Source organism: Teleopsis dalmanni, chromosome X (assembly GCF_002237135.1).
Source record: "Teleopsis dalmanni isolate 2A chromosome X, ASM223713v2, whole genome shotgun sequence".
Taxonomy (NCBI): domain Eukaryota; kingdom Metazoa; phylum Arthropoda; class Insecta; order Diptera; family Diopsidae; genus Teleopsis; species Teleopsis dalmanni.
Genome location: NC_051848.1, coordinates 62,266,783 through 62,292,078, shown reverse-complemented (window position 1 = coordinate 62,292,078; position 25,296 = coordinate 62,266,783). Strand labels below are relative to the sequence as shown.

The 25,296-nt window shown below is 32.7% G+C and overlaps 1 protein-coding gene across 2 annotated transcripts; it reads right to left on the bottom strand.

The window, feature by feature from the left end:
- Nucleotides 1-17,151: 17,151 nt before the first annotated feature.
- Nucleotides 17,152-23,657, bottom strand: LOC119687360 (eukaryotic initiation factor 4A). 2 transcript variants are annotated; one of them, XM_038101649.1, is made up of 5 exons: nt 23,557-23,657; nt 21,138-21,364; nt 18,951-19,564; nt 17,517-17,740; nt 17,152-17,452 (listed from the first exon to the last, which is right to left on the bottom strand). In XM_038101649.1, coding segments are annotated over exons 1-5 (1,212 nt in total). In that variant the 5' UTR covers nt 23,559-23,657; the 3' UTR covers nt 17,152-17,307. The 2 variants fall into 2 exon arrangements, with proteins under 2 accessions (XP_037957577.1, XP_037957578.1); XM_038101650.1 differs by lacking the exon at nt 23,557-23,657 and adding an exon at nt 21,488-21,638.
- Between the last annotated feature and the right edge of the window lie 1,639 nt (nt 23,658-25,296).

Genomic DNA, 25,296 nt, shown 5'->3' with positions numbered 1-25,296 from the left:
TCTAGTTAAGGAGCTATAAATGACAAGTTTTATACGACTTAAGAACCCATTCTAAACATTATTTTAATAAAAATTTGGTAGTGTATCAAAACTTTAGTGTTTATATTAATGTTTAGTCTTTATATTAAACGAAACTTTTAAAAGCAATAATTTATAAGATAAAATAGTACTAGATATAGTATCTAAACGTGTAAAGCAAATAAGAATTACAATATTATTATATAGGATTCAAGTAAATTCCATTTACTTATGATAATTATGCAAATGAGAATTATAATATTATTCTAAATTGTTCAATCAAATCCGATAAACGTATGAAAATTATACAAGATTGTGCATTTAGTGGTTCCAAAAGTAAATTTAAATAAAGTTCGCTTGTAATTAAGATTTCGATCAGATTTTTATTCTTATATATTATTTGGAACTTGTCATTAAATGTAAAATATAACATTATTCAGATTTCCTGAATGAGATATCATGTAGTAGCGAATCTTTTTAAAGTAATTTTCTATTCATTGTCGATACATAACCGGTAAAACTTGTCTATAATTTCACAGTTTTTCGATTTTCACGATTTTAGGATAATTCATATAAGCACGATCATTTGCGATATCTTATAAAAAGTCTGGAATGGGAACAAGTCGTATGATTTCGGCGGCTAACTCACATCATCGAATTGAAAAATTACACATCTAAATACTTTTTTACACAATAAAGCCAATATCTTTAATTATACAGTAAAAAAGTCGATCATCATAAAATTTTTAGAATCACAAGAGTAGTGTAGCAGTATTTGTCGTACTTTCGCCATTTTTGAAGAAATACGGTATTGTAACCCCTCCAGATTATATGCCACACCACAGTAAGCTTTCCTGAATGCATCAGCCTTTTGACAGTTATTTTTGATTATGACAAATTTTATGCTAATTACATGTTGCCCTGGATGGCTGTTCTATTTTATATTTGCCACTACTATACACTCTATAGTTTACTCATCTTTCCTGTACTTCTGCAAGCCGCAGATACATGGACAGAATAATGAAGCAGCATTGGGAGTATTCGAGAAAAAAATTCTTCGTAAAGTATTTAGTCCTCTGCGACTACCGCAAACGAATGCACCACGAGTTGTACGAGCTTTATTACGACATTGATATAGTTTACCGAATTAACATCCAGCGGCTTTATTCACTATATTTATATATATTATTTATTAATAAAATAATATTTATTCTATTATAATAGTATGATTATAATATATTATAATATAATATATTATAAATATTATAATATATTATAATATGATTATAATAGTATGACATACTATAAGAATAGTATGTAGCAGCAAATATCCAGACCCACAGCCAGCACAAGACAAGACAAGCTTCAAGAAAACGTTAATTCTTGCGAAAGAGTCGTTACTTCGCAAAGCAATGCAAGAATTTAAGCAAAAAATGCATCAACAATTTTAAATCCACTTCAACATGATTTCTTGTAACTTTTTTTTAATGTTAAGAATAAGTACATCGGTCCATCGTCCCTTACAGAACTACTCGCATCTTTGTTGCCATTATATAAGTGAATATATTGATATATTCTGTGGTTTATTGATCTATCGTCAGTGTTATGCCTTGCTTGTCATAAAGGCGGCTTACCTTTTTTCATGTATGCTCACTGGTAGCTTTACAACAATGTCATAAATTGTATCATTAGACACTGTTCTGAAAGCGTAACAAACACGTAATGCACTGTGTCTGTATATCTGTGATAACAGATATCTGTTGCTTATTTGCTGATGCTCATATAAGAGCGGCATAAAATTTACCAGAATCATGACCACTGACAGATGTTGTCTTCTATTACCCGGAGGGCCACCTATGTTCACATAAATGCATTATTTACCGCCACTGCCTTAGTGCTCAAGGTCAGTCTTACATCGATCATGACTCCAAGGTATTTTATTGTTCTTTGTGGCAATATTTCATACCCATCAGTTATAAGTTTAATCTTCCTCCTTCTTGGGCTTATCAGTACCGTTTCTGGTGATTCTGTTCTCATAATGTTTTCTTCTGCAATATCCAATTGTTCAAGTGACTGCGAATAATCCGTAACAAATTGTCGGGTACTTTCAGAGTTTTAAAAAAAAGTAGTATCTTAGTCTAGTTCGTTGAGTTGAAAGAATTTCTTATGTCCAGCGTGATGACTGCACAGTATTTCATTGTATCTTCATTGATAGCTAGCTTTGCAATATTTGTTACGGTTCTAATCGCATTACCTAGTCCGCTGAAAATCGTACTGTTTATCAGAAAGATCAGTGCAACTTTCCATATACTGCTGCAGGCGTCCACTTATAACGCGTTTTCTTGGTTTAAGTAATAGTAGCAATCGCTGCAACTCGTATGGAAAAAGTTCCTTCAGTAAGACAGATGTTACATATATTCACGAATATGTGTGATTTCGCTCGTTATGCAACCTTGAACAACACATTGAGGACTCCAGCCGGCCCTGATGCCTTATGATATTTTATACAACTCAATGTCTGCATTACCTCTTCTGATGTCACGGGTGGTGTGTTGGTATTCAAGTCCACATCAAACTTTTGGTGGGTGGTGGTTTCTTCTGTGGAAAAAAAAAGAACCAGTACGACCTCTAAAACGCAATAGAATTGGAATGTGGGCTGTAGATACCTCGGTTTTTTTACTTTTTGTATGACAGTTTCATAAGCCAGACTTCATGAAATGTTTGAAGACTTTAAGCAGTGCAATGAAAAAACAATACTTGCAGCTAATAATAATATTCTCAAAGCTATAGGACGTGGTAATGTGAGAATAGAAAATCGCATGGGCATACTTTAAAAAAATGTGCTATGTGTGCCCGTATTACAATAGGAGTATTCAGGCAACTGATTAGTTGCTTTGTAGATGATTACAACAAAAATTTGCATACAAAAAAGAAACTAAGCAAAGAATCTACTGTTAGTGAAAATTTGATTAATAGTGCTGCCAATATAAATTGTCGGCGCTATAAGCCTAGGGTGTCTCAAAAAAAAAATTCAAAAATAATAACATAAATTAATAAATAAAATTCAGTAAAACTATAATTTTTAAAGGGTTAAAATATAATTAAAAAGTATAAAATTGAATATTCTACTTCTTGATGTTTGACACGTTTGCAATTTTAGTTATATGATAAATTATATGATATGATAAGATAAATTATATGATAAATTTAAATGAATTTAAAATTTTACGAATATTTGAGTATTTCACTGTTAACATATGTTTCGCTGATGCTGTTGATACGAGTGCTGCCAAGGCATTTGCATACAACAAACTAATCAGATTACGCATTTTGGGTCGTTCAAGCAACTGATTAATATCAAAATGCTGATTTTTTTTATATGAAGTTTTTGAATCAACTAAGCAACTAATCAGATGCCTGAATACCCCTAATATAATATAATATGAGAACTAAAGCTCTTACATCACATCCTGCTACTCTTTGCTTCCAATTATGAGCAAATCGATAACCTCAAGCATGTGTAAATCTGTAAGTGCGCTTACACTGTAATATTTTGAGATGTCTGTGCTATTTAAACTTCAATTCGAGTTTAACGATAAATATTTCCCCGCTTTAGTTATGTAACAATAGGCGTTTTCGGTGGCTCGCAAGTGTGGCAAAAATGTATGCTGGCCTATATTGGCTATGCGAGACATTGGCATCACTGTTGCAATCTGTCAAGTGTTACACATAAAGCAAACTAATTACATTTCGTTTAAAAATAAATAATCAATATATATTGAAAATTAAAATGAATACAAAATTAAAAGGAATGGCAAAAATGTTGAATATTTCAAAATAAAACACTGAAATCTTTATTTTTTTCCAATTTTTAAACTTAAGAAGTTTATGAACTTAGTTTGAATTTTTGTTTACATATAATTTTTGACATATAATTGCAATATTCGTAAGAATTTCTAACGAAGGTTCACAATAGCTCGCTTATTGCGTTGGCAATTCTTTTTTTTTATTGGCAGAAATATGTGGCTAGTATGCAGCTATTGGCCTAGATAGAAAAAATAGTGTTGTTGTTTTGCGTTCATTTCGACCAGTAAAGGCCAGCATTTTGCTGTTTTTTGCCATACTTGCGAGCAACCAAAATCGCCTTACATCACAGAAACAAAAACATTCAAATAATGCAATAGAATTTTCTCACTCACATTGTAATCAACTGAGGTACTAGGATTTTTGTTTCCAGTAGTAGGGAATGCAATCAATATATTGAAAAAAAAAACACATAACCTTTATATAAAATAAATCTGAAGTTTAAATTGACATTGTAAAATAAAGTGAATTAAAAGAAATAAAGCGTACGCTTAGTTTAAAGATAAACAAACACAAGAAAAAAAATTATACAAAACAGAAAAGGAAAGTCATAATTTTAATACCTAGAGTATATTCATAAAAAGTAAGTTGAGATGCGTATAAACATTTTTTTCATACAGTATTTATACGCACTCATGCTTACCACACAAATGATGTTTAAGTATTTTCGTAAACAAGCGTCGGTGCTAATGAATCAGCGTCAGAACAGTGCAAAAAATTTTTAAGCAGAGTAGCGTACGAGCAATAGTACTCACAAGTACTTATCATATACTCGAGTGGTATGAATCAATGAGTGCACTTGATGAGTACACAATAAGTAAAAGTAGGAATTGCTGTATGGATCAGTTTTAACATTCGTATAAATTTTTTGTGAGCGCTGTTGTTTGTTGTTTTTAGTGTTTGCGTTTTTATTCTTTCTTGAATATAACATGTGCTCTTGTTAAGAGGTTGTACTGGGTGGATATTATATTTACTCTTTTTTCAAGTTAAGATACTAATTTACCTTCAAAATGTGTACAAGTAAATAATTAGTTGAAAGTTAATACACTTATAAATAATTTAAATAAAATTTTTTATTTTCCAATTGACGAAGTAAACATAAATATTCAAAGACGCTTTTTCAATTAAAAATTAATTCTTTGTTTGAAATACAAACTTTATTTAAAAAACATGTAAGAAATGTTTAAATCAAATAAGATTAAGTGGATGTCGTCAACAAGTTTAAAAATTTTACGCTTAGAGCGCGGTGCAGACTTACAGTTTTGAGTGTCATTCAAGAGAGAAAATCCATGACTGACAGTTAAAACTGCAAGTTTGCACCTTTGAATGACACTCAACGAACATGTTGGCGTGCTCACCAACATTTTGGTGAGCACAACAATCAGCTTCTCGCCAACATGTTATGAATGATAATACCCAAAAACTTGCATTCCGTCAGTCAATAGCATGGTGGTTACACAAACACACTTACAGCGTGTGCAAACACCCTTATTCTTCAAAAATTTTGCTTGAATAATACATCTTGACTCTGAGCACATTCAAGTTCAAACGCTAGAATAAATTTAAGCAAGAGAGAGCGCAACTTGAATGACACTCAAAACTGCACCGGGCTTAATATTCAAGAAATTTTAAAACAAATAATTATTAATTTAATGATTTATATTTATTAACATTACGAGTTAAATTCATTTACTCGTAAAATTTACTTCGTAAATTGCTTTTTTAGAGCAGCCTTGTTCTGTCCATCACATTTTCTGAATAACGGTGACGCTAACCTTACATTTATTGAGGGCTTCCGCCACTTGGATAGCGGTACCTTCCCTATAGAGGGTCCCGACATTCCAGTTCCAGTTCCGAGGTATCCCCTCGTCATTCACTAACGACTGATTTTACGTAACGGGTGCCAACCCTGTGCACTACCCAAATTTAAAGTCCTGGGGATAAGACTCGTTGTACGCACTATTAGTCCATTACTCAGCGGATCCAGGTAACTATCCAGGGGTGCCACGTGGAGACTGTGCGACAGCTTAGATTGAGAACAACAAGGATTGCGTTGGCATATTCCATGTTAAATGCAATCAAACACGTTGCCTTGTATATTTGCTCCCACGAACCCCCTATCATTTAGTCAGAAAGCAAAAAATGCATCGACCCGTGTGAATTTAAAAACCTGAAGACGGAAAACTAGTGAAATCCTTATCAGTGGAGTGAAGAGCGAAGGACAGAGATAATCCGTCACCCGTTTGTCACAGACAAATCAACCAAAATAAGATACCTCATCGACATCGGTGTCGATTTTTCATTCATACCACACATTCACAGAAACTCAAAGTCAACGCACAATTTGTTAGCAACTAAGCACAAATCAAAATCTGCGGATCTACTATCGATTGACTTCGGTTTTAAAAGAGATATGAAGTGCAAGTTTGTCGTAGCACGAAACTTATTGTAGGGATAAGTCAACTGTAAGAATACAGCTTACTAGTTGATATATGCAAAAAAAAATTGTTTGACAACATTACAGAGCTGTTTATCAATATGACTGAAAGCAACGCTACGTTCAAGATGCTCTTCACCAAATCTGCAACTTTGAAGCGCTTTTACGAGAGTACAACAAGTTGTCTAAGTCCTTTAAATTTTACAGCCAGGCAGGAAAAAGTGACTGTGCGACATTGCATTATCATCAGCGGACAGCAGAGCACACTATCTGAGTTCAGGAGATAGCGAAACGACAGTTCGAGTACATACTCGAAATGGAATACGGAGTCACAGTAAAAGCCAATGAGCTATTCCTCTTCACGTGGCAAAAAACTCCAAATAAATGGGTCTTGTACCGATTACAGGCGGCAGGATCTTTATCCGTTCTCGCATATACTTGATTTCTCATATAAGTTGCATAATAAGACGATATTTACGAGCATCGATCTAGAACAAGCATGCCATTAAATTTCAGTAGTTCCCAAAAATTGCGAAGCAACCGCAATCTTACATCATTCAGTCTCATCAAGTTGAACGCCATGAAATGCGTATTCCCTTTTCTCTAAATGCGTATTCGGACAACCAGATAAAGATTGTCCAAATAGGACAAAATTCAAGATATTCTAAAGTTTCAAAAGTCTGTGCAAACATGTCAGCTCAAATGATTTATAGCAACATTAAATTTCTACCGACGTTTATTACCTTATGTGACTCGGAATCAAATCATACTGCAGAAACTAATTAAAGTCAGTGTAAAAATTGATAAAACGTCAACCCCATAGGTAAAACCTTGAAGCAGAAAATATGAATACACGATGGATATTCATCATATAGGGTAATGCTGTGAACGATACTCTCTCACGAAATAAAGGAATTCACGGTACGGCCAAGTTGATTACCTCAAGTAAACGAGCCAACCAAACAACTAAGTGAACTGCGGCAAGACTCCTCGTTAAAAAATAAAAATATCCTATTACCAGGCACCAATAATACGTTGTACTATGATGTCTCTACAAACAGAATTCGTCCGTAGGTTTCACGTTTCTTTCGATAACAAAATCTAACTTTTTACACAACCAACAAATAAATAAACGCAACAAGGTGTCACTTCAACCGGCGACAGTGCCAGTTCACCTTGCCGACAAGGTGAACTACAGGGCCGTAACTGTTAGTGTAACAGAACTCAGAGCCCTCTAACGAAACAAACATCGATTCTATGTCACAATGGTAGCATCATGAGTATGATTGTCACTCGGAATAGACGCACAATACGCAAGTTAACAAAGCTTATCCACTTTGACACAGAACACACCACTTAAGGAGGATCGCTTGTGGCGAACGCATTACTCATGCACAGTGCCATCCTTGATTCAAATACCAGCTGTCAACTTCACAAAGAACAACCAAGATTACTTGGTAATTGTCTAAGTTTCTGCACCATACAGCATGACAGGCATGATGAAATTGATTTTTGTTTTCTCGAGAGAGGACTTTCTTTCTCAATTGCCTACTTAGCCCGAATTAACATCTGGCAAGAGTGATTCTTCGTTGAATCTGTAGACTGAGGTTATTTTTGATGTTTACACTAGTTCCCTAATAAACAATGTGTTTCAAAATTTTGAACTTATAATTGTCATGGCATGGGTCCTAAGACGCTCAGGAGATTTGTTTGTTGACAGAAAGTACTTTGTTTTGTCCTTATTTACCACAAGACGCATTACACTTTAGTGAAATATTGTACCAGTGCGGTTTAAATCTGCTGCTCGAATTATTGTTTCCAACATTAGGTTAAACTAGTCGCACTTCATGGTATCAAACGATTCGGAGAGGTTCTTCCCGATTCTAACGGAACTGGTGGTGTTGCTCAACGTCATTTTACAAAACCGTATAAGTTTTGCTGGGACACTAAATTCAGACATATAGTATGCTTCTAGTCGTAATGTCAAAAGCGGCTTTAAAGTCGACAAAGGTGGTGTGTGTTGATTTGTTTTTCTTAGGTCTTCAGGATTTGACGCACTGTGAATATTTGGTCTAGGTTAGGTTAGGTTCGAAGGTGCGTGCTGCCTCCTTCCACTCGTAGGCATATATTGCCCATTGTGATGCCCTTCAAAATTTTGCCGGGAGAGGCGAGTTACTAACCTTTGTAATCCTTGTTAAACCATTTGGTTTTCCAGATGAAGTTAAGGAGATCCGATAAGTTTGCTTTCGTTATCTCTTCCAAGTCAGTGAAAAGCGATCCCCGAGACATTGAAGTCGCTCTGTCTGAAGTTCTGGACAGAGACAGAGGAAGTTTTTGATATATTCTACTCCTGCATAATCCGCTTGTTGGAATTCGCTACCGTTGGAGGATAGGTGCAATGGTACAGTGCCCCGTTAGTGCTCCAGTAAGCACACGAACTGCAGGTTTGCTGAAGTTTTTCGTTTCATTTTTGTCCAACCTAGGCCATAAGGTTCTAGTGACCTCACAGTCTTCACGGTTAGTCCATAAATTGTTTCTCACCGTGTTGGTGATTTCCTCTATCGTCCTAAACAGTTCACAGTGCTCCGGTGATACCTAAGCAATCCAATCTCTGTGTTTTTCCGATTCAGGCTGGATTACATTTTTTGTCCAACGCTTTTCATCAGACGAGAGACCCATATTTAATGATAGGCCTGATGATGTACATTACGTAGTGTACATTTCGTATACTACGTACAGTGACAATCCTCATCGCTTTCCAAAGGTATTTTTGCAGACATAGTATGCAGCTAGTCCTTTTCTAGTTCTCTCCTCAATATTCCTTCGCCAATTTAGTTTGGAATCAAGGACAACACCAAGATATTTGGCTTTCGAAGAAAGATTCAGTGTAATTCCATCCAGTCTGGGTAAGGTGAAAGTAGGTATTTTTGTTTTCTGTGTGAACAGGATAAGTTCTGTTTTAGTAGGATTAACCCCTAAGCCATTACTTTGAGGAGGATCAAGTAAAACTTTCTCAACCTCTGGATTGATGTCATCGACGTTGCTAACCTGTGATAACGAGTTATCGTCGGTTGTTGTGTCGATGCGTAAGTTCAGAAATTGATCTCCGATTTGATCTCCCTCACCCTCTCTAGCCATAGCTTCTTGATTACCCAAAGTTGGCTTGGAGGCCGCGCCCTGTTCAGTGTTACTTGTAGAAGTTTGATTTGAATTTGAAATTTGATTTGGATTTGAGAAGTCACAGGATCTGGACGCCAGGTGCCTCTCTCGCTCGACACCTATCGCCGGTACTGGGGATATAACTTCCTGCACCGTAACTTTAGAATTTTTCGCTGACATCAGTCATACAAAAACACCTCCTCCCTGTAAGGTTTCTTAAAAAGTCTGCCACCCTACGCACAAAAGGACTCGGACTCGACCCCCCTAACATGGAGAAAACAGACGTCGTTGTGTGCCGCTCTTTTGGGAAAAACAGACCCAGAGCGACAGGTTTTAGTTGGTTGCTCATCAGCCGACCTGTCTAACATGGAAAACCCTTTCAGAAGGTAACATTTCGTTGTATGGCTACCCCTGTTAATGAAGCGAGACGATTTACTGCAGCCCTAAGCCCCCAAACCACGACAAGCTACCTACCAAGTGGAGGTTGGTCTAAGGTGAATTTGCCAGGTCTAAAGTCACAACCAATCAGTTGGTTGATGATTTACTTCAATTTTTTACATAGTACGTTTAACAGAATCTTTTATACGATAATTAAAAGACTGAACCCGTGATAATAGTTTGAAGGATCACCTTTTTTGTGGATTGGGCAAAACACACTTAAATTCTCATCGTTGGATATGCATTCATAGGACCATATTTTGCGAATTGCTTGTGGCATGCCTATTGATAGCTCATCGGGACCAGCTTTAAACAGCTTTGCTCTTTTTGAGCCGCATATAGCTGTTTTTACTTCATTATTATCGAGAGGCGGGACGATTATTTAGTCGTCAACTTTTGTAAGTTTATGATCATCTTCGCTTTTAGTCACATTACTACTATCGACATTTAGTAGGTTCAAGAAGTTATCCCTCGAAATATTAAGCATACTTTGGACATCTATCACTAGATCATCATTTTCATCTTTGCAAGAATCAACTTCAGGTTTCTAACCATTTGTCAGGTTCTCAAGATCTTTGTACATACGTCTTTTAGCTTCTTTCTTTTTTCGCCTCAAATAACGTTTCTCTTCCCTTTTCTTTGCCGATATCGTTCTTTAGCTGCGTGCGTCGCAACTGACTGCAGGGTAGCTTGATATGCTGCGTCTTTCTCTGTGGTAGCGTCACGACACTCTTGGTCGTACCTGCTGTTTCTTTGTCTACGGTGATTGCCACCGTAGTGAGTCATATTTTCTGCATCGGTACGCATTGAGTTGGAGATGTGATTCCATTGCGCATATATATCGGTTTCTACAGATTCGTTTTCCAGACACTGGAAGAGTCAAATAGCAAAGTCATTAGCTGCCTGCTGTGGTGGCACCTTTTCACCGTCTAGCTTTCACTGTGCTTGTTTACGTACCTTGTTAATCGCACAGATACGGGTGTAAATCTTGATGGCAACAAGATGATAATCCGAGTCGATGTTGGCACCTCGGATAGTGCGTACATCCAAGACACTGGAAGCATGCCTTCCGTCTATCACAACGTGGTCAATTTGAGATCTTGTGAGATTTAACAATGTATTATTCTATTACAGAAAAGTTGACCTAATTATTATTGTTATTATGGATAGGCTGTGCATGCACTGGGATCTTAAAGATCTTTTATACAGCCCTTTTTGTGATAACTGTGGGCCGTATTTTCGCTAGCTATTTATGACTTAAAATTCCACTGTCTAGATAATTAAGTCTGCGTCTTGACGTGGCTGGCAGGCGCATAGAACATATTTTGCTGTTTCCTGTTACTGTTGTCAGTCGGCAGGAATCATAGTCTGTTAGACCAATCTTTTTCAGATGGTATCGCAATCTACAATGGTCTGTTACCAGTTCCGTGTAGAGTTTGATATCTGTTTTATTTAAGTTTTGAACAGCTTCATCCACCGGATGGCTTTAGGGGCGTGGATCTCCGCCTGAAAAATGAAAGTCATTTGCCCATTGCTACTACCTTCTGAAAATTTGGCAATATAATTCCCGTTCCAACGCGACTGTCTTCCAATTGGGACTCATCAATGTACCATGACTGGTGTTAATTAGATAGCGTTAAGGACGCACAGGCTGCCGTTATCCTGATCGCAAGCTGATGAAGATGGAGTCCTGTAATCATTTCCAGGGCTACGATGGGGCACGTTCTAATCGTGCCGGTGACGCTCAAGGAGGCTGTTCTTTGAATTTTATTCAAGATCATTTGAGTCTTAGCTTGATCAGCTTTTGGCTACCATGCTGATGAGCCATAGGTGCGCATTGGCACTATTATAGTTTTGTACGACCACGCTATTATTTTCGGTTCAAGCCCCCAGGTTTCACCGTATAGCCTTTTACAGGAGTGTGCAACTCTCAAGGCTTTATTTGTAATTTACGATAAGTGTGTGTAGGGTTGTATCTATGATGACACCTAGATACTTCATTTCTTTTGAATAATTTAGTGCCGTGTCCCCGAATTTAAGTATTTCTAGTATTTAAACGTTCGTCTTCTGGCAAAGGGTACTGGCACTTTTTTGCTTGTATTTATTGAAACTCCTTTTTTTGGTACTATTTCTGTGGGGTGTTAGTACTAGTTGATTTAATCACAAACATCACAACTATATCTCACCTTCCAACTTAAAAAAAATGCGAATTTTTTTTTAAGCTGATAAAAATTGTTACAATTTATTAATTTTCCATCTATGACTATTTTTGTAATTTGTTTTACTTTTAGATGAAAATGCATATATAAATACACAGTGATTTTAAATTTCATCTCCACCATGCAAGGTAAAATAAACACATAAATAAGTATAATTGCATTTGCATAACTAAACTTAACTTGAGCTCACAAGAAACGAAAAAGTAACACTGATGGTACCAAAAATATAGAATAGATTAATGTAGTTCAATAGAAAAAGTTCTTTACAGCAACTGACGTAGTTTGTCTAAGTTGAACTTTGGGAAGAAATTCACCAATTGAGAGTTTCGTGGTAAGTTGCCAATTTAACATAAAATGTTTATTTACAAAATATTTTTACTTTAGGTTCAAGCTAATAAAAAGTTAAAATTAAATTATTTAATAATTATTTTTTTTTTATATTTATTTATAAATAAAACTTCTCTAAACCCGCTTATATACGATAAAAACCAACAATTGGAGAAATATATGCGTTTTTATCTTTATTATTTTATCATAGATTGCAACTTACCATTAAATGTAAATAAAAATATGTGTTCTTTATCGTTGTTTATTACTTTGACTTTATTTATAATTACAAACATGTTTTCCTTACTTCATGGTTACTTTTAATTTCTAGCATTTTTTCCTTGGGACAAATATTTACTAAAAGTAAAAAAATATTTACACTATTATTAGTACAAAAAATAATATTTTGTTAATAAATTATATTATTATTAATCTAGAAATTAATGTTATGTTTATAAAAATAAATAAAGAAATTAATAATATATTTTTATTGGTGTTAATTATAAAAAAAATAAATTTTTTATGTGGATTTGGTCTAAAAGCGATAAAAATAAAATCTTAATGCAATTTTTATATTAAATCACAATTTATAAGTTATCAACCACTAAATCATAGTTAATTAGTTTCTCTATTAGTTGGGTACAATTATTGTATTATATTCACCACAGTAGACAAATGTGTATTAATCTACTTTCATTGCAGTAAAATGAACACACAATGACTCATAATATATTCCCCTATATGTTCGATTTCTTTTCCACCACAGCTATCTATTATAATAAAATGGAGTCATTATAAAATGGCGACCAACATATAAATGAAAAAAGTTTTTTTCTTATAGATTAATAATTTAACTAATTAATTTTACACATCTTCAATTAATTTTATAAAATAATAATAATAGTGCAAAAGCAATTACATATATGAATGACTTATTGAAAGTATTTTAAGGAATTAAAGGTGTTTACAGCTTAAATTATCTGTTTTGTATCTATTATTTGGGATATAGTATACAATATTCCCATATACATATTTTTAAGTTTTTAGATTCAGAGCCTTATATTTATATATATAAGTAACTGCCAATATGTTTTATTTGTAATTATGATTTAAACAAAAGTGCGATGTGCCATGAAATGCTTGCTATCTCTGTCCCTCGTCTACTCTACCATTCTAATAAACATTTTATTCTGCGAATAATTATAAATAATCTGAAAAACAAAATAATTCGGAAATATAAGTATTTATATTTTTTAATTCCAAAATTTTAAAAATTTTGCAAATAAAAAAAATTTTCTATATAGTAAAAATATTTTCTATATAGTAAAAAAATTGGTACCATAACAATTGTACCATAACAAATTGAATATAGGACATTAACATTCCAGCGCAACCAAAACAGACTTTTCTCTTTTTAATTGTATTAATACTAATTAAAATCGCACATACATGTATATGTATATTGAGACCTGGTGACTAATTTATACACTACATATATTTTCTAAACACATACAATAAAGTAATAAACCTTCAAAGCATACATGTATATATACAAATATAAACATTCGCATAGTTTACTCATTTTCTCTCTGTCTTTGATTATAAAAAAATGAATGATATTTTTTTTGATCTTATAAATGGTCAGTTGTGAACTTGTGTGTGGTCAAGAGTCCGTCACACATTTATAATAAAAGTTTTATTAATATTTTGCCAAAAATACTACGCAAATTTTATATTACAAGGCCTCAATGGAAACACGTCTAGTCGACCCGCATACAAATTTAGTCTCATTATCTATTTCATGCTCAACCCACTCTCTAATGATATCTCACTTTCCTTTTATTATCTGTATTCCTAGCACAGCAGTGCAGATACTGTGGCCGGGTGCTGACAGGTCTTTTGTCAATATATCTGCAATCATTTTCAGAGTTTAAAAATTTTTGATTCTGTTATCAAGTACTTCTAAAAACTTCGTGCACAATGTGATATGCGATACACATATATACATATGACGTCAATGTAGTTAAGCACCTACATAATGGAATTTCTATGAAACTGTGCTGCACTCTAGTTATACCATTATTCATTAAATTTTGCTCTTCAATATCGTCAAGTCGTTTATTGCGACATTAATAACATTTATTAATAACATGGACAATGTGAAGTGGATCGATTACTAAAAATATTATGGAGTTTTTTTCATGGTGTCGATCTCCGCTGTTTCTCGACGGGTATCTATTTACTTGGCTTTTGGATTTATTGGAACAGCAAATGGCTAGCATTTCTGCATATATGTACATATATTTATATATAAAAATGTTTTGAAACAACTCATGTACATTTGCCTGTAAATGTAAATACAATTCTATTTCTAGTCTAACTTCTTTTAAGCTTAATATCAAAACAACATACTAGACGTCCAATGCCTGTTACGGTAAATTTGCCGTGACAGTTCTGATTACTGTAACCTGATATATTTCCTTCATTTAGTAAATGTAATGTTCATACTGATTATAAATAATTAGTTAGCTAATATATCTCATTATACTACAGTATCAGTGACAAAATGTTTTCCTAACATACTCATTCAAAATATCATTGACCTTTGTGGGGATTTCCTTTCATCACTTAATTTAAAGATGCGTTGATAAAGAAAGGTTCATGAAATCCTAATTTGTTTCTGCTAGACGAGCAAATATAATTGAATTTAACTTTTGAATGTGTTTGTGTTCGAAGCACCACTTTTGGTTCGAAAATGTTATAACCTTTAGGAGATTTAAGGGCTTGCTAAGCTAGATATCTCTTCCAAAATATTCATTTCTTTTTTAGTTTGATTTCTCAAGTTCTGATAGTCTCTTATGTAGAAATTGAGTCACAAATGCGATATGAGTCTACTAACATCAACAATATATCTTTCTCTAGTTTAAAATTGTTACTCACTTTAGTGGTTATATTCTGTCTGTTTTCGATCATACGAACGCAACGTCTTCAGCGTATGTTTCAAATTTAGTTTGTAAAAGTAATATTACAGACAGTTCACCTCACATAAATTTGTAAAGTAAATGTGATCATAGTGACAATATATGCTGTTTTCAAGAACGGCCGGATCTACGTCCCGGAGCCACTCGTCGCCAGCGATGACCAAGTGTCGTTCGACACCTCCCAAAAAGCCTTAAAGAAGTCCTTATATCTAAAAAATAAATCTATAAAAAATGTGAACAATCAATGAAAACGGCAATAGTCAATACAAATAGGAGATATCTAACTATATATACAACTATTATCCACAATAATATAGATAATATGTTTACACGTGAACATGGATGTCAAGGTACTTTAAGCATTTGTTCTGACTTTAATCTGTGATATAGCCGAGTGCTAAACAGTTACTTGTCTCGCATAAATACGTCCATCCAAAACGTGTGCCCTAACTGCAGCGCTTCTCCCCATGACGTCGCCCATCTGTTTTCATGTCCTTCGGCACACACTAATCTTCGTCCAATTAACCTTTGGACTCACCCCATTGAAGTGGCTAGATTTCTCCACCTGGATCCAGGATGAAAGTTCATATACATTCCTTATCCCTCTTCCTCATCCTTTCTCCTCTTCCCCTTGTCTCCCAATCTTTCCCATTCCCTACTCATGTAATCGTCTTGTGTTTCCTTTCATGTTTATCTGCTTACAGGTCCCAGCGGGTTACTACAACAACAACAACTTTAATCTGTGTTTTTTTCTATTTGGAAACTAACGTTTACCAATATACTATAGTTTATTAAGATCTATATAGAGTCCATTTACTTCTAACTAGTCTATGACAGTAAAACTGGAAAACATTAGATCATATATGAACATTCAGTTATATTATTCATTGCAAAGCTACAGTCACCTCACTTCTACCTACTTTATATAATTTATGACAGACGTTCTAAACTTCATCGTAAAGAATGAAGAAAACAATACGGTATTATCTGTAGAATGGGAAGATTATAGATCCATATACCGCTACATTAGAAAACTGGGATAATAATGTTACAGATAGAGAAGAAGAAATGAAAAATCGTTTGTATGCTGCGCTCGCAAGGCCTTATCAAACCTTATACGGTTAAGGGACTTGCATTTTTTTTTAAGTAAATACAAGCCATTTCCATAAGTATACAGTTGACATACAAATTTCCGGTTAATAATATATCAGCGATATGATGACAAATTACCGTAACATTTACATATGATAAGAATTAAGTATTGTGTGCCAGCGGGCTTAAGGTCAATATAACTGTTATAACTTTAAGATATTATAATGTAGCCATTATTTAAAATAAATTTTGCGTGCTTTATTTGTTTGGCGCCTTATGACATAGGGATCAATCCTCATGCGGAAACCAGTAAGTTTTTAGTTGCGGCTTACAGCCTATGCTCTCCAATTAGTTTCTACGGTTCCAAGAACGGCCGAGTCTATGTCCCGGAGCCACTCATCACCAGCGACGACCAAGTATCGTTCGACACTTCCCAAAGGAACTTCACATGCAGGTCCCATGCTATAAAAGCAGGCATCTTTGCATTGCCACATCAGTGTAGTAAATTGTCCAGATATAGATAAGATAGCAAACGCCTTTCTTTCACATTTTTCTTATTCCGTTTGTTTTTTTTCACCTTATGTTTTAATGTATTGGCAACAAAATAGCAATATTGTATTTGTTTTTAGCTTTTTATTCTCATAATAAAATTATTTCATTGTTATATGTATATATATAATTTCATAATAGTAAATTTAGAAAAAGCTAAAAGCTGATGTTTCTACTTTGTTTTTATTATTTTTTTATAAATGATCAGGTTTTCTGGATTCTCTTATATAAGATCAGCTATATTAGCTGGCATTTCTTCAATAGTTGTATGGTAAAATTGTTCAATATCCTTAAGGATACGTCGATCTTCATCAGTGATGAAATTTATAGCGACACCCTTACGACCAAAACGTCCACCACGACCAATTCTGTAAAGGATATGATTTATAATAATATTAATTACACTTTTGATTATATTATAATTTATCTAACCTGTGAATGTAATTTTCGCGATTTGATGGTAAATCATAGTTGATAACAAGCGAAACTTGTTGCACATCAATACCACGAGCTAATAAATCAGTAGTAATCAGGACGCGAGAAGAACCTGAGCGGAATTGTTTCATGATAACCTCTCGATCACGTTGCTCCATATCACCATGCATTGCAGAAACAGTGAAATTATGATTAGTCATTTCCTGAGTTAGTTGATCAACCTTAAAAGTATATTATAAAGATCAGTATTATTCACAGAAGAGCAAATATAAAAAATTTGTATTTATAAGCAATAACAAAAGGTTTCAATTTAAATGTTTGTTAGGGGGAAACTAGAGTTACATTCAGTTTATAATATCGATTGACAGATGGACGTTTAAACATATTTGTATAAATAAGACAACTTTAGAAAGTAGTATTTTGCTTTGAGAGAGCAAAACTATTACAACATATAATTTTTCAATATATTCCCAAAAGTAATAATTTAATATTACCGTAATATGTGTAAAAATACAAGAAAAACTTCCATTTACAGACTATGATCCACTATTATAATAGCGAAGCAAGGCGCAAATGCGTTTACTTATCAAGGTGTTACAGAAGAAGTCAGAACCAACGACTGGTAGGTGGTAAACCACATCAGATAGTTTATTAAGGTTGAATAAGTGTTTATTATTAAAATGTAATATATTGAAAATATGGAATTAAATAAAAAAAAAAAAACATAATAAACGACTTTGGACCCGCACCATAGAAGTGGCTAGGCTTCTTCGCGTTGAACCACCCATCCCCAATTTATTTTTACTTCTAAATAATCTCACACTACCACCACATCCTAATACGTTTTTGCAATTCCTTTCATGTTATCTATTTTATAGATCCTGACGGGGGGAATATGGGGAGAAAATCAACAAACGGATTTATGAATTCATATCACAGCACAGCAAAAATTTCTTAACATACTTTTTAGATTCGGTAGAAAGTTCAGATCAACAAAAATAGACAGACAGACTAAAGACAGACATTTGCTTTGTGTGAATGACCTTTGTAACGTATGTTGATATGGATATGAATACTGTTATATAATGTATACTGGAAAAAATTTATCTTTTTATATTTTACCAAGCTTGTTTGCATTCTACGTTAAATAATTTAAACATTCATTAAGAATTATTATTTTAATCCATAAACAAATGATGAATTCAATAGCTGACAGAAGATCTATACAAGGAACTAATATTCTATTAAAGGCACATATATATTAAATTTTTTGATGCCCACAAATGTTTATTTAATTATTGTAAATTATAGATTATATTCTATAGAAAATCTGTACAAGAAACTTATATTTTCTTGAAGATTGGTACGTATATATTAAATTTTTTTTTTGTTAGTTCAAGTTTTTTTTATAATAAAGTTTGTGTTACTTACCTTGCGGCGAGTGTTGCAGAAAATAACCGATTGAGTAATGGAAAGCGTATCATATAAATCACATAAGGTACCCAACTTCCAGTTTTCTTGTTTAACATTTACATAAAATTGTTTGATACCTTCTAATGTAAGCTCTTCCTTTTTAACCAAAATGCTAACTGGATCACGCATGAAACAACGACTAACTTCCAAAACATCTGGCGGCATTGTGGCAGATAGTAAAATGACTTGAACATCCGTAGGAAGCATTCTAAAGACATCTTGGATTTGATCCTTAAAACCACGCGAAAGCATTTCATCAGCCTCATCCAAGACGAACAATTTGATGTTGCTTGTACGTAACACCTTGCGATTGATCATATCAGATACACGACCGGGTGTACCAACAACGATATGACAACCAGATTCCAAAGTGCGTGCATCCTCACGAACATTTGTTCCGCCTATACAAGCATGGGAATGTACCTTCATGTACTCACCAAGCGCCATAACAACACGTTGAATTTGAGTTGCTAATTCTCGAGTGGGAGCCAAAATCAAAGCTTGACACTCGCGAATGGACGTATCGATTTGTTGTAAAATAGCGATCGAGAAGGTAGCGGTTTTACCAGTACCTAAAATTATTAAATAAAAGAAACGTTTATTTTATATAAAGAATATGAGTACATGTAATACTTTTGCTTTTTTTGTTAGTTAAAATAAAAAAAAACGGATTTATAAAGACATTATAGCTATTACCTCAATATAATATAATTATTTAAACTAATAATTAAATATTAGTAATGGCTAACAAAAAATAATATAAATAGGTTTGCAAAACATTAAAATCAAGAAACTAATTGTATGTAATTTGTATAGATATAGACTATTATTGCAATAATGGTTACGTTTACTTCTCGGACCTATGCGTCGAAAAATAAATTCTGTTCAGACTACACAAACACATTCTCACTGCTTACAATTACAACATAGGACATTGAAATATCGTTTTAATAATACCCGCGTCTACGTCTCGAGGTTACTCACAGACGAACAAGTACCGATCAGTACTCGGAAAAGCGACTATACAAGCACATTCACGCGGCTTACAACAACAAACACATCAATATAGACAATTGTCTCGGAGTCGCTCATAGACAAACAAGTACCGGCAAGTACTCGGAAAAATGACTACATAAGCTCATTCTCGCGGCTTATAACAATAAACACAACAATATAGACAATTGTCGAAATATCGTTTTATGAATGACCGCGTCTACGTTTCGGAGTCACTCATAGACGCACAAGTACCGGTCAGTACTCGGAAAAGCGACTATACAAGCACATTCTTGCGCTTATAATAACAAATAACAATACAGACTATTGTGGAAATATTTTTGCAATAATGGCCGCGTCTATTTCCGGGAGTCACTCGTCGAGAAATAAGTTCTGTTCAGACTACACAATCACATTTACGCACTTATAACAACAACAATAATATAGATTATTATTGAAATATTGTTTTAAGAATAACGGCGCTTACGTCCCGAAGTTACTCATTGACGAACAAGTACCGGCAAGTACTCGGAAAAACGACTACATAAGCAGATCCCTGCGTACAGCAACAACTACATAGCCAATAGTCGAAATATCAGTGGCAATATATATATATATATTAGTTTTTAAAATCTTATTAAAAAAAAAAAGTTATATATTGACTAATTTTAGCGCGTTTATATATATACATATATATATATATATAAACAAAAGACACATTCAATATTTACTAGTCAATATTTTTTTAAGTGTACATATGAAACACGCTTAACTTTGCAATATTTTGTTTACCTTAACCACTAAAATGTGCGCTAAGCGTTTTCGACAGTTTAGTTTACATTTAGAGCATCGTTAAATCAATTTTATGAAAACAAATAAATATCGGATGATATCCCTTTTCTTTTTGTTTTGCACAATAATATTTTTACATTAAAAATGATTAGCCGGTAAGGCCGCACATGTTTACATAAAATGGAGAAGCCATTTTTGTCACAATATTTGAGATTAAATAATAATTATTAATTGTAATATAATTTGTTTTTAATAAATATGAAATTTTTATTGCGTCGACGCGCAAGCATTTCAAAACACTATTAACCTAGCACCTAGGTATTAGGTCTTCGTATTTAGCATTCGGGAAATCGGACTTACCAGATTGCGCTTGAGCAATAACATCACGCCCTTTAACGCAGGGTATGATTGCGCGTTGTTGAATTGCAGATGGCTTTTCGAAACCATAACCATAAATACCGCGCAAAAGTTCTTCACGCAAATTCATGTCATCAAAGTTATCATAAACCTCGTGCCAAGTTGATTCAATTACACCCTCCGGATCCATACCAGCAGGTCCTTCATGAGTTATATCATTTCGTTCATCCCTGTAAATATTGAAATATTTAGTAAAAAAAAAAACAAAAAAAATTTCCCAAAAAAAAAAAAAAATAGAATTGCAATATATATTTGTTTATATAAATAAAGTTAAAACTAATTAAGATATTTACATATTCACGTTAAAACAGAAGGTTTTCTTTTCTTTTCTTTTTAAATAATCACAAACGTTAAACAATAAAATTTAGCCGAACAAAAATTCACTTGTGCACGCTCAAGACAAACTTATCGAACTGAGAACGATTACGCATATACCACAGCGTTCGTATGTTCAACTTCGTTGCACCGCTTCTAAAACACGGTAAGATATGCAAGAATATGAACGTAATTAAATTCACTACGAGACGATAGTATTGAAACACTAGTAACGACGTAAGTACAATGACAGATAACTAACAGGGTGTTGTAAGCGGTAAATCTAAATGTTTGAGCGTGTGTTCAAGCAAAATTCATGGGCATGCTCACACACAAACGTTGGTAGTTGGTACCTAGCTCAGCTATAAGCCGTAGTAATTTCAATTTTACTCAAATTTTACTTGCATCCCCATTTGCGAGATTGAGTAAACTAAAAACAACAACCAAACAATGCAAATGATAAAGAAAAAAAAAAAAAAAGGTTGGGATAACTCAATATTAAAGCCGGTTGAAGTACAAAAGTAATTTTTCAACACTAACTCTAGTGTTTTTTTTTAGGAATTCTTTATATTAAATTCTAGGAATTTATTATAGTTCAGGAATTATTACATTAACAAAAAAAAGAAAAACACAAATTGTGATGTTAAATACATTCAAAAATATTGTTGATTTCAAAATTAATGCAAGTTCAAACAAAACATACAACAATATTGATAACAAAATTATAGAAACTTGCACCACTAGCGCTAGTTTTTAAATAATTGAATGAATCGATTTAAAATATTATTATTTTAATACTTTTGGTAATAGTTGTTTTATTCATAAATAAAAAATTTGCCAAACACCACGATTTTATCAATTCGTTTTTTGGTTTACTATATTATAACAAACGCATTCGGTCTCTCTACTAACATTTCTTAGAGAAAAATTTAATAAACACTCGGACCGATTGACCTTTGCGAATGCGCTTACTACATTTTAATATGTAAATAATATGACGCAACAGAACGCAAGACCAAAAAAAAAAATTTTTTTTAGCATCAATTTCACTATAAGTTAAAACGATATCTTGAATATAGTACTTTAGCAGAGTCCAGCTAATTGTCAACATCAATATCAATATTAATATTTTGTTTGTCTAGAAACTTCTGTTAAAAATTCATTCATCGCTATCATTTTTTCATAATTTTTTTAAGGCGGAGATTCCGTTAACACGTGTCAGTGTATCAGTGAATGACACTTGCCGGCACAAATCATGCAGATTGAAAAAGGGGAAAATCAAGGAAGCTTAGTTCTTTGTTTTGGCCAACATAAAATAGATATTTAAAAAAACTAAAAGAACTCCAAAAAGTTCTAATGACTTGTTGTTAAGCATTTAAAGCAAATTCTTTTCCAAAATATTTTACACAAATAATTAGATATTATTAAACCAACAGCGTAAAAGGCGACATAGTTGAATGCGGTAAATTTGATTTTGTTCTTTTGACGAAGCTAAAGTATATGATTTCTCCACACAATCAAATGTCGCTACTTTCGCAAATTTGATTAGTCATTTACATTCCTATAGAGATTTTCTAATTAAAGTTATAAAAATTAATATACGAAATTCACACAGCTTGATATTATCACATTTCAAATAGAAAGTATGTTTAACTAGAATTTTTAACTTCACAAACTGCTCTGCTTTTGTACTTCTGATCTTTGTACAAATTCAGACATTTCAAAATATATATAATTTATTTAGATTCACTTTTGGTTTTTTCAAAAAAAAAATAAAACTCTTAGAACCGATATTAAATTATTTACAAATTGTTACAAATTTTAAGATGTTTTTGTTATATCAAAGTGTCTACATTTTTTTTTTTTTCCAGTCGACAGTATCTTGCAAACGACAAATAACTTGGGTAGTAATCCCCTAATATTTTTAACTTCATTTTACTCGATTATTATAACACCAATTTCATTAAATATATACTTATCACTTGCAGCGTTAACTAAATTTTACACAAATTATATTTAATAAATTAATAACACCAATTATACTAACATTTCTCGACAATTTTTTGGCACTTTTTATACACGTGCTGATACTGATTTACTAAAACCAAGCGAAAGGCTCCATCTTGCCAAATTTTGAGTCATTTCGCATTTTGCGATGTTATGTTGGTAGTACTGTATGTCAAACTCGTACCAACATATTAAACGAAATCATCACAATAGATGGCGCTAGAAGTTCAAATTTTGTATTTATATTGACATATTTTTATATAATTTAAATAATATAAGATTTTATTTATTATTTATTATTAAGCTTTAAAAATAAAAAAAATAGTGTTGAAAAATAATACATATTTTTGTATATATGTAGAAATAATACTTTTGTCTGTCACAATTAAGGCTGGTTTGCATCAACATATAGAAATAATGGTTAACAATGTGCATGCAGCAAAAATAAGAGAATATACATGTTGAATTTATTAAAACATAACACACAAAATTTCTAAATTTATCTATAAAAATCTATTAACAGTAATTGAACAATAATAAGTATAAATATCTTAAATATTTCCAGTTTCTAACTAAAATACAACTCTGCATATAGTAACGCATGCCCTACAGACGGTCAGACATTATCGCCGATAACATCGAATACAAGCTATATCTGGAAAACTATTGTTACTCGTTTGTAGGTATATTAGCAACCGATGTATCACTCTAAAATGCCCAACAAATGCTTGAATTTTGTCATAGAATTTGTTGATCATATGCAATACCTAAATATTACAAATGACTCTAAGATCTGAGTAAAAGCAAAAAATTTTAACTTTTAGTCTTACCTAAGTTAACGTTTGAGTGTTTCTAAAGCTATTAACAAGACATCATTGGTATAACAATGTGTTATAAATACACTATACATACATGCTTACTTGTTGTAAATATTGTACTAAATAATATTCTCAAAATGGCATTCATATATCTATATTATATTGTACATTGCATACGGAATTTTTATGACAAATTATTATTATTTTACCAACAAACGAAAAATCATATTTAATATTTAAACATCTCTATTATACAATTCTATTAAAATAATTATAAATAAAAATTTTTAATATTAAAATTAAGAGATTTTTGTTTGTAAAATATATTATTTTAACATTCTAATTTTTTTATTATTGTTTTTCTGTTGAATAGAGTAATAAGTCTTACATATGTATATCAAAATAACACTTAAATTTCTCTATTGTACAGTTTTCATATATTAATTTTAGTTACAAACTTTAATTTTTAAAATTTAATATATGTACATACATATATACATTCATATGTACAGCAAACAGGTTGTGATATATTTTTATTGCCTGCTTATTGTTAACAAATTTAAAACAGTAGAGGTATTCAGGTAAAATACAATATGGGTTTTTTGTAAAATAAATGATTATGCAGTGTTACCTGCGTTAAGATCAAGTATTGCTTTTTTCTTTTATTCCTGTTGTTACATTTTCGCAAAGTAACATATGTATTCGAATATTGACAATAAAATATTTTGAGAAAAACCCTTCTTACATGTACATGGTTTTTCACAAATCATAATATACATAATAATATATAGACAACTGCGTTTTCTGCTATATATATATATATAAATAAGTTATATGTTTTGACATCTTGTTTCTATGCACGGACATTTGTATACTTGGATAATCATTTTGTACAAATTTGGTGTTACGATTTATTTGGTGATATGATTTAAAGTAAAATAATAAAAAAATTTTTTTATTTT

What these genes read in the sequence shown, in the direction of transcription:
- LOC119687360 (XM_038101649.1), bottom strand. An exon ending in TATTGCTCAAGCGCAATCTG is followed by an intron (nt 19,565 to 21,137) that starts GTAAGTCCGATT and finishes TAATAATTTTAG; the next exon opens with GTACTGGTAAAACCGCTACC. An exon ending in TCTGCAACACTCGCCGCAAG is followed by an intron (nt 17,741 to 18,950) that starts GTAAGTAACACA and finishes TATACTTTTAAG; the next exon opens with GTTGATCAACTAACTCAGGA.